The sequence below is a fragment of the Chelon labrosus genome (genome assembly GCF_963514085.1).
Source record: "Chelon labrosus genome assembly, chromosome: 11".
In the NCBI taxonomy this organism is placed as follows: domain Eukaryota; kingdom Metazoa; phylum Chordata; class Actinopteri; order Mugiliformes; family Mugilidae; genus Chelon; species Chelon labrosus.
In genome coordinates this window covers 25,421,535-25,432,424 of record NC_140344.1, presented here as the reverse complement: position 1 = coordinate 25,432,424, position 10,890 = coordinate 25,421,535, and the positions used below count along the sequence as shown (strand labels likewise).

The 10,890-nt window shown below is 42.6% G+C and overlaps 2 protein-coding genes across 2 annotated transcripts; one reads left to right on the top strand and one right to left on the bottom strand.

Moving 5' to 3' along the window:
• The first annotated feature begins 670 nt into the window (after nt 1–670).
• exosc6 (exosome component 6) lies at nt 671–3,170 on the top strand. Its single transcript, XM_084555470.1, has 2 exons — nt 671–1,019; nt 1,514–3,170. Exons 1-2 carry the CDS (start codon nt 742–744, stop codon nt 2,058–2,060), a joined length of 825 nt encoding a protein of 274 aa, XP_084411596.1. The 5' UTR covers nt 671–741; the 3' UTR covers nt 2,061–3,170.
• Nucleotides 3,171–4,139: 969 nt separating this feature from the next.
• On the bottom strand, nt 4,140–9,226 carry psme3ip1 (proteasome activator subunit 3 interacting protein 1). The gene is made up of 7 exons (XM_084554669.1): nt 9,030–9,226; nt 7,875–8,011; nt 7,677–7,775; nt 6,738–6,873; nt 5,702–5,839; nt 5,441–5,532; nt 4,140–5,071 (listed from the first exon to the last, which is right to left on the bottom strand). Exons 2-7 carry the CDS (start codon nt 7,999–8,001, stop codon nt 4,809–4,811), a joined length of 855 nt encoding a protein of 284 aa, XP_084410795.1. The 5' UTR covers nt 8,002–8,011; nt 9,030–9,226; the 3' UTR covers nt 4,140–4,808.
• Nucleotides 9,227–10,890: the final 1,664 nt, after the last annotated feature.

Below are 10,890 nucleotides of genomic sequence, written 5' to 3'. Positions count from 1 at the left end.
CCTTCTTCGGCTGATGCAATGGAAAAGACACAGGTGTCAACGGTTTATTTTTGCCCTTTTTGCTAAAATAAAGCTGAATTATATACATAAATGCAAATTCAATGAATCCATTGTCGATCTAAAATTAAGCAGAACATGTATTTTTACTTATTTAATTTTCCTCAAATGCTGGTTATTAAATGTGGGGGGTTTTTTTACGTTTTTTTTTTTTTAAAAAAAAGGTTGTTAAATCAGATAAGTCATTATTTATAACAGTCATTTTTTATTATTAAAATATCACTGCAATTGTATTATTGTTTGCTTTGTTTGTTATATATTACATATATGTTTTGCCTTCTTTTGCTAATAATTATGCTCCCTGTTTATTTGTTATATATATATATATTGTTTGGTAAAAAATATATTTTTAAAGTCATTTGAAAATACAAAGGGGAAAAATAAAGTTTGATTTGCATCATAATCTTGTCTCAAATGTATAAAATAAAAATAAAATAAGTAAATAATAAAATAATAATAATCTAATTGCTAAGGTTTAGCTTTTTAGGTCATTCAATATGCGCGGTATCGTCAATTTCGTATTAATAACGTGAAAAGTAATAATGATGAAATATTACTGCATCTGTCCACATTTGATGTCACTTCCTCCGGAAACGTTTCTCTGCTTGCTGTTTCTCGGGGGAACACATTTCGTGTGGGACCGGTTCGCATGCTGCTGAGTTTACTTGACATCGCTGCTGCACCATGCCGACGGACACGAAACGCGTACGCGGGCCAGAAGTGTCCCAGAGCCCGTCTCTGCTTCTCGGCAAACCGGCCGCCGTTGTCCCCTCGCAGGGCCCCAGGGCGGACGGTCGGCAGCGGGATCAGGTGGACGTCCGGCCCGTTTTTGTCCGGTGCGGCCTGGTGAGCCAAGCTAAGGGGTCCGCGTACATAGAGGCTGGAAACACAAAGTTGATGTGCTGCGTTTACGGACCCAGAGAAACAGAGCGGAAAGATGAGACAGATATGAAATGTGGAAGGTATTCACTCACTTTTATATTATATTTATTGAATCTATAAACGTATTTTGAAGGGATATGATACTTTCAAATTCATGTCAGACTGATACTTTTACGTACCTACAATTTGCATTGTACTGAATTTTGTACTTGCGTAAAGTTTTTATTCTTTTTTTAATCTCCTGTGTTCACTGTCTTTAAAATTTCTGCTAGTGCAACTCTGCAAATTTCCCTCCTGTGGGATAAATAAAGGGTTGTTTTATCTTAAATATGAATTTATAAGCAATAAATATAACTGTAACCTACTTGGTCTTGCATGAGCAACTGTATTTACGAGGTTGCTTCCAGGGAAAACATGTATACATATACTGCTGGATATTACCTACCTGATCTCAGCTGTGTTTAACTTCAAGATTCACAATCATTATTACTTGGAAGTCAACTCTGATGTTTGTGCTATCTTCTGCTTGGAGAGTTTAAGAAAACAACCTTACTGTCTTCCTCTGATTGTCCAGGTTGACCACAGACATGCGTTACGCTCCGTTCTCCTGCCCGGAGAGGGGCTCCTGGATCCAGGGGAGCCAGGACAAGGACTTCTCCCTGATGCTACACGAGAGCCTGCAGCCGGCCGTGTGCCTACACAAATACCCACGCTCTCAGATCGAGGTCAACGTGATGGTTCTCGAGAACAGCGGCTCAGTCCTGGCGCACGCCGTCACGTGCGCGTCTCTCGCCCTCGCGGATGCAGGGATTGAAATGTACGACCTGGTCCTCGGCTGCTCCATCCGCCAGGACGGCGCCTCCTATGTGGTTGACCCTTCATACGCCGAGGAAAACTACTGCAGCTCTGACAGCGGCGAGAACCAGGGCGGCCTGACCGTTGCATTCCTCCCGAGCCTGAACCAGATTTCCGGGCTGCAGTCGGACGGAGAAATGCCCGAGGAGACTCTGACAGCTGGGGTTCGGACCTGCATTGAGGGATGCTATAAACTGTACCCGGTCATCCAACAAGCCCTGACCAAGTCTGTGCGCAGGTCTGCTCCCCCACCATCGGAGAGCTGAGAGACACAAGTTACAGTCCTGACTCTGAAGACTATTTTTCTATGTTTGTTATAATCCTGAAATGAAAATAGTTGTTTTTGTGATTCCAGACCGTTTTCTTATTAAACTATTTTACAATGCACATAAATGGTGGAAACAATGGTCTCCATTTGGGGCTTGAATCTTTTTGCCAGACATTGGAAAGGGAATATAAGCAAGATTTTCCATTCGTAATAAATCTTGAATGTTTTCTCATACAAAGTGAGAAATGAGATACATTATACTGATATCCAAAACCATTTCCAACACCGTGGCCTCTCATTGCTGAACACTGGTCCTTATCGGTCTGGTTTAAGTCTATGTTATCTGGAATATAATGACCTAATGACCTTTGCAACTGTTGTTGTGTCTTGAGCCTGCAGGGTTTCCAAAGCCTCAACTCGCATGTCCTGTCATTAACTCCACCACCACTAGAGGTCACTCTAGCTAAGGTTTTAATTCACACTCATAGCTTCTACAATACAACGAGCTCTACCACACAGTATATTCTGCACCAATTCCAGTTTGTAGTACTCACTGACCATTTTAAATGTATTGTCCAATGGTTCCCGTCTGAGTGACTCCCCAGAATAAGCGATTATAACATCTGAGGTTTTATTTTTCTTACCTTGCAAGGCTTAAACACTTGAAATAAAACAACCTGAAACCTTTTCTACTCATTCGTTATTCCACTCACGTCCACTGAGGCTGGTCTGAAGTACCCATTATCACAGTTCACAAAGACGCCCACCGCCGAGCTGAGGAAGTGGTGTTTGCTGGTGCTTAATGAGCACTTGACACTTTGCAGGAGATTAATTTATTCCAAGCACCGTGACACATTAAGTAACTCCTGGGTATGTCTTAATTGAACTGGTATTTGCAAGTGTTATCAGTGTCTTCTGTTTGCTCTTGGAAAAAAAAAATATGAGGTTTAATGAGGTAATAGGATCAAACACAGATCAGGCATAACATTATGACCACCTTCCTAATATTGTGTGGGTCTCCCTTGTGCCTCCAAAACAGCCGGGACTCATCAGAGAATGGACATGGGCCTGCTGAGGGTGTCCTGTGGTGTCTGGCTATGGGATGTTGTTAGCCTTTGAGGGGAGGGGCCTCTGTGGATCATCCCACAGATACTTGATCAGTTTGGGATCTAGTGAATTTGGAGGCCAGGTCAACACCTTGTTCTGTTCTTCATGATTTATTTTTTGAGTTGTTCCTAAAGCGTTTTTGTGTGTGTGACTGTGTCAGGCTGCATCCTGCTGGGGATGGCTGCTGCCATCAAGGAGTGTCATTGCTATGGGGTGGGGGTGCCTGGTCTGGTGTAGGTGGGTGCTACATGTCTAAGTAACATCCACACCAATGAATGCCAGATCTAAAAGTTTCCCAGCAAAAAAATGGTCAATGTTATTTACTTTTCTGTCAGTGGTTTTAACGTTGTGGCTGATCGCTGTATCTCTGCCTTACTGCAGAGGGATGAAAAAATCATCAAGGCTCAAAGTCAGCCGTGACAGTATGATCACACTCACACTGTCACGGCTGGCACTGGTACCTACTTACAAACTACCTGTAAATATACTAGTTTACTCCCACAGTAAACACACAGAACACGGGAAAGCTGTTTATTTCTCAGGCAGTACTCCAACGCCTGAGTCAGCAGCAAACAGTCCAGCATCTTTCCAGAGTGATGTGACTTTGAAATGAACACAATACATCACACAAATAAAAACAGGATTTTTTTTTTTTTTTTTTCCTCTTTTCTTTAAACCATTCACACTCTGCATTTAACCCAAAACGGGGGAAGAGAGAGAGAGACAAAACATGTCCCCGGCCCCGCTCTCACTCCTCTGCAGCCGATAGCTAAAAGCTGCGACCCGTGTGACAGTCTAAAGCAGTCTCTTCCTTGCTCCACAGCTGTCAATCACTGTTCCCTCAGCCAATAGCACAGCTTGCAGTCGCTGTGGCTTGGGTTGGGAGGGGAGTGTAGGGAGGGGGGCAGGATGTCGTCGGGGTAGGCAGTGCGGGATTGGTTGCTCGGCTTAAACTGCGTGAGATGCGATTGAGGGAAGGAAGGGTGGAGGTGTCACGTTTGAGCGCCACAATAGCAAGAAAACACAAATAAGATTCACAGATTTAGTTTAGAATAGAGTTGAAATTTGAGCTACTAGAATGAAATTACTGGGCTGAACTTTGTCTGATGACAAAGAGCAACAGTTTAACTCACAGCTGTGAAAACAACAGGAATACTGAAACATGTTTGCTACGTCTGTGTGTGTGCGTTCGCCAATATTTGACTAAAGTGACATGATATGGGGTGAGTACTGCAAGTATACTTATGTCGTATATGTGTGTACCCCTTTATCAACGTACGCACTGCATGTATAACCTCATTTCCACACAGCTTTGTGTACATATGCAAGTCCATTCATTCCTATAGGAACATCCAGACTAGTATTAAATTCAATTAGAGAATAAGAAAGACAAAAACTCCTAAAGTTCTGTTCTTTTTTTTGTCGTTTTGAGTCACTACACATGTAGACACAGGACTGCAGTAATGTTTCCATCCTCCCTTAAAACTCGGGAGCACAGTCGCCAAACAAAGATGCGTGGAAACGAGTTATTAGTCTGCCTATGTGTGTGTTTATCCTTTATGAGGTTAGTGTTTCTAACTGCAACAAGCCGTTCTGAAGGCTGAAGGCTCCGTGTGTGTGTGTCAGTGCTGCTGTGTGTCTATCTGTAGGCCCTGCTGTGCCGAGGGTACGGCGACATAATTGCGTCCACGCTACCTTCGCTGTCCGAGCTGCTGTCGGAGTCGCTGCTGCCGGAGTAAACCCAGAGTCCCGGTAAAACGCCGACGCACACGGCCGCCGACGGCAGGTGCAGCACGCCTTCACCGGAGCTCAGGGGAGCGGAGGGCGTCTTTGCCGTCAGGCCAGGGACCGCCTGTTGATCTTCAGCTCCCCCCGCCCCTCCTCCTGCGCCGCCCTCCTGTTCTGAACAACAACGCACAGTGTAAGATTCAGAGATTCACGCAAGAAGCGAATATTACTTTGTCTAAGCTTCTCTTTTCTTATGCAGACGTTTCTCAGATTGCTCTGATGATTACCAAATTTCCGTTAACTCATTTACATGGAGGTAAAAATCCGAGCCTGCACAAGACAAATGCAGTTATCAGACTACTGCATCTGTAATGTTAAATCCAGACCCAGGTTTTCTGACTTGAATCGCCTCCGTTTTCTTTCCATTTATAAAAGCTGTGCAGGTAGAATGTAAACCCGCCCCACCTATGCATCATTGAGTCTAGGAGTGAGCTGCGTGTGTGCGTGTTTCTCTGGTCTGCTGAGCCTCAGACTGCAGCCCACCTGTGTGTCTGGCTCCATTTCCCGTCGTTGCCGCCGCCGCTGTCGTGATTTCCACCTTCTGTTTCTTACTGCTGTCTGATGACTGCGAGGAACTGGGGGAGAGAACGAGGACAATGAAAATTCAAAGCTGGTCCAATCGATATGTTTTTTTTTTACATGAGCAACTGGTCAAATGACTGAGGGCAATCTGAGAGGGCCACGAATGCAGATAATCCAGAAATGCATCAACCGGCTGTAGAGGACGCGTGTCTGCGCTCGTACTTGCGTCTCTTGACAGCTCCAGCTAATAAATGTGCTTGAGAGAGGTGGCTGGTCCTTTGCTCCGTCCCTGAATGTTTCGGTGCCGGTTTCTTTTCAGGCTCTCGGCGGGTCTCTGTGGAAGCTTGCTTCACTAGAGCGCTGTGAGAGTACAGAGTTAAGGCGAATAGAATGTAATGGATCCCTAGAGAGGGCGCAAAGAGCGGCGATGATGGGCATGGCTTCTCTCTGTCAGCGTTCTGGTAAAAAAGTGACAGTTCTGAGAGGCTAAGAAATCCTCTCAGGGCAGAGGGGCAGAGTAACGGAAAGACGATGACAGGGATCAAGAGCACAGCAAACACAGGAGATGGATGGCACTTAAATAGGTTTGAGATTCAGAGATGGAGGAACATGGACAGAGAGATGCACAAAAAAAGACTCAAAGGGAACAATTTGACCTGCAGACACAAAGATGGGCATGAGGTATAAATGAAAGTCCTGGATTTTCAATGTGCATCAGTTGCAGTGAGATTTTGGTATGTTTGCCTTCTGAACTTTAGACCAACGAGGAGACAGTTAACTCAAATAAATCAGACCCTAATCACATTCTTTATGGACATGGGCTTTCTGAGGGTGTCCTATGGTGTCTGGCAACACAATGTAGCTAGTGGGAGCTTTTAAGGAGAGGGGCCTCTGTGGATCATCCCACAGATACTTGATCAGTTTGGGATCTAGTGAATTTGGAGGCCAGGTCAACACCTTATGCTGTTCTTCATGTTTTTTTTGACTTTTTCCTAAACTACATCTTGCTGGGGATGGCTGCTGCAATCAAGGAGTGTCATTGCTATGGGGTGGGGGTGCCTGGTCTGGTCTAGGTGGGTGCTACATGTCTAAGTAACATCCACATGAATGAATGCCAGGTCCAAAAGTTTCTCAGCAGAACATTGAATTGTCACAAGATGGTCATTGTTATTCACTTCTCCTGTCAGTGGTTTTAATGTTGCGGCTGATCAGTGTATAAATAGAAATAGTTCCTTTTTTTTTTTCCAGAAAAAAACACTTGATAAAGGATATTCTATATTCCAACAGCTCCAGTTTCTCTTCATCCCTGCGTTGCTTCTCAACCAGGCACTGTTGCCGGGAGACCTCGTCCAGGAAACTGCTCTCGTCTTCGTCCAACCCCCTCACCATGTTCCCTGTCACCATGGAAACATGCTCTCAACACATGGCAGCAGCATTTTAATCCAAAACAAAACAAACCACAACAGACAGTTTTTCAAACCGCGCCTCAGCACATCAATGATGCTGAACACTGAATCATGAACGCTTGAACTGAAAGAATTCGGGTTTGTCCCAAAAATCTGATAAAATAAAATCTCACAGGCACTTTTAAAAGCATTGGTTGAAAATCAGAGCAGGAGAAGAGACACACGCAGTTTCTACATTTTGCTTTAGTGCTACTTTCACGAGTGAAGGACATATTCAAATCCTTCACTTGACCAGAATAAGTGTATGGTTTATCTTATTGAATTTGTTTGTGCAGGGAGGAAGTCCTTCTTTTCATCACATCATATCCACTGAGCAGTTTTCACAATAAGGAATCGTGCACTATTTTTGAATGACTGTCACAGCCTCGTGAAACTCAGTGCCAACACTTCGAAGTCCAAGTTTTCTGTTAAAGATTTACAAGCTCACCCTGACCTATCTCTGCAGACTTAAGAGAGCTTTTTAGATGATCTTTACAGGCTGAGCAGGACTAACCGTAATGAGTAACCTGACCTTGATGTGTAAGATAATTACTGAATAAGACATTATGAGCACTCCTTGCAAGCATTAGCCGTTCTTCTTCTTTAAAGCTGTGAGTACAAAATACCTTCGCTATAAAGCAAAAGTGTCAGGGCCGACTCTTGTACTGATAGCTACAAGGGATAACACATTCTTAGCAGAGGAAAAGAGTTCATCCAAATCTTTATGACAAATGGAGGAAAAGAAGACCCACTGAATTTAAGTTGCTCCTCAAATTCTTCTTGTTTCTTGTCTTTCTGCTCCTTCAGTCGCTCAAAAAGGGAACGTGGGTCATACTCTTCCTCTGGAACCTCTGAGGAGTACACAAACAAACATTTACAGTAGATACAAGCATGCATGGCCGTACATGTTTCAGAGTTTGTGCGTTTTGAAGCGGCGTATACGTGCTTACCCTCTGGATCATCTGGTTTCCTGACTTTCTCCCATTCCTCCTGCCTCTTCTTTCTCCTCTCATCGAGCTCTGATTCCGACACAAACTTCCTGCTGAGGTCAACGCCTGCTTCTCCTTCACCCGCCATTACAGCTGCCCTGCACAGAGACGAGCGGAGACGCTTTACCTCCGAGTATCACTCCAACAAAAAGGCGACTGGCTCTCTCAAGGCTGGACACAGACTATTTCTACCATTAATTAGTCTTTATAACAGGGTCCCTGCAGTGAATGAATACATTTAAATTTATTTCAGCACATGAAAGCAGTACTGGCGTAAGGTTTGACACACAATGTTTTCTGTAAGAATTAAATTCAATATCTGTTGGAAAGCTAGAGAAATGTGGTTCATTGAAACAAGCTAAGCGATGCAAATTTTGCATCATGAATTCATGGCTCTTGCTCATGTCATGCAAAAAAAGGGTGTCTTGAGGGACACAGGATAAATGTAGTAGCTTATCACTTTGATAATATATATGTAAAGATATTTTCTATGGCAGCAGGTTAACAGGTTTTTATGTTTTACTAATTAAGAGACAAGACCATATCACCACTAAGTAAAATACACGTTTTAATAACAGAATTAGTGTTATATATGATGAACCAATGTTATAAATAAACTGAAAAATATATTTAATTTTTTTTTTTTTATAAAAATACCAAAACTTTTTGAAATGATTTGCAATTTAAGAGCTTAAGATATTAGTCTGTATCGGCCCTGTTGATTCAACAAACGCCGTTATCCAGGGCAACCGTAGTAACATTAGCCGCTAAGGTAAGTTAGCATTCTAAGAAATTTCACATGCATATCGAAAGGTTAAAACAAAAATAGAGCAATTAATGTGAAGTCTAACAATCAAAGTCGCTATCTCGCTATAGTTTTAGTTTAGATAGTCTTGCTGTAAAGCTGTGGACTCGCAGATGCCTTGTGTTGTTGCAGCAGAGCCTCCGGCTAACGTTAGCTTCTTTAGCTTGAAGAAAACGACTATCGCCGCTGTCGGCCACACAATATCGTGTCATGTCGCAAAACAAACACTCTTAGATGCGCAAACGAGCAGACTTTCAGACTGGGACTATTTTAAAGAGATAAAAATTGACTTTAGTGCAGCTTAAACTTACCAAGCTCAAGGCTAGTCGAGATTGATATATAATGACGTTTTGTGTCACGGTAAAAATGAATCGTCAGGATACTCGACCTGCAACTTTAGTTCCGAGGGTTCCGACATGTTTCACGGCGTCCTTTTAAAACACACGTTATAGTTAATATCGATACATGTTAAACATAGAAAAGAAAGCTAGCTCTAAAAGCAGCAAATAATAGTTTTTTAAACTTTATTCCAACCGATCAGATTGAAAAGTAACAGAAAGCTAGCTCTAAAAGCAGCAAATAATCGTCACTGAGTATTTATTATTAAATCTAATAATAATAATAATGAATTGATATTGTACTGATCCCCGACAGGGAAATTATGTTCCTACTCTTTGACCCATCCAGTCGTTGGGTGCTTTCTCAAGCGGCCCAACAAAAAAAAAAAAAAAAAAAAAAAAGCACGTTGTCGGCAGGATTCGAACCTGCGCGGGGAGACCCCAATGGATTTCTAGTCCATCGCCTTAACCACTCGGCCACGACAACTGAATAACTGCGCATGTGCAATGTGTATTTTGAATAAAGCGCAAAAATCAAGCTGATGATCATTTAATTGATCTGTAGATGGCGCCCGAATTCTAGGAAATTCTGGGAGAGCTCCAGTCATTAAAGAAATAAAAACTCCATTCAACAACATTTTATTATCTGTTGCGGACAGTGAACAGTGGTGTGCATACTGAACTTTAATTAAAAGCCTATTGTGCAACAGTAAGTGACTGGGGACAAAATTCATAGGTCTTATGCACATATAACTGGCCAAAGGGTCTTTTTAGGCCTTACGTCTACTTTCCTTTGGCTGTTAAGGCTATTTCCCATTTTCAATCCACCACAAAAAAAAGCAAAAACAACAACAAAAAAACATTTAAAGGAACAGTTCAACATTTTTCTTAAAATTCCTTGTATCACTTTCTTGTCAAGAGGAGAAAGGCGATCAATCCAGCTCTAGCGCTTAGAGAAACAGCTTCTGGACTTTGAGGTTCAATCCACGGCCGAGGAGCCTTGAGCAAAAAACCTAAAACCCCCCAAACTTCTCCCCAGGCGTTTCCAAATGTGCTCACTTGGATGGATTAAACGCAGAGGACAGCTTCCTTGTATGGGTGCATATATACTGCACACAAGGCAAAATAAAGCTGGATTTGATTGAATTTAGCAGAAATATATTTAAAGCATCTAAATGTATTGCATCAAATGCATTTATGAGACATTATCTCTCAGTTTAAGATTCAAAAGTATATGTGGACTGCTCGTTTGTTAAATGTGCTTTATGATACTATAAATAAACATGTTGAAACCAAGCATTTTACTTAGTAATTAACTCTCCCTTACAGTATTACAATATCAACTTTTGTGAATTAGATTTACAACCTACAAATGTCCTTTAAATAAATATGTAACGAATATGTGTTCGGCTGTGCATCTGAGAATCCCGCTGCAGAGCTACCTTTTAAACGGACGACATGTTTACTCCTCTAAACCACAGTACAACTGTGAGACGCTGCTAATCTTTTGGTTCATGTATGATAAGCAGCTTTGTGTCTTTTGGCAGATGCAGCAGCAGCAGCAGCAGCCACGTCCCCAGCACAGCCGAGCCCCTGCTGGGCCTGCACCATGCATACATTAAACGCTCACCTTATGCCTCGATGCCAACACCACGCAAGCACACAAGCTGGTGTGTGTGTCTACAAACGGTAACGGTGCCTCTTTGTTGTTGCAGTTTTCTCTGAAGGACAAAGCGGTTTCACTCTCTTGAGTCCAGCACGGCGGCCAATAGTCTTTACACATAGATTAAGGCGAAACACAGCTTACTTCTGGTTTATTAAAACTTGCAGCTGT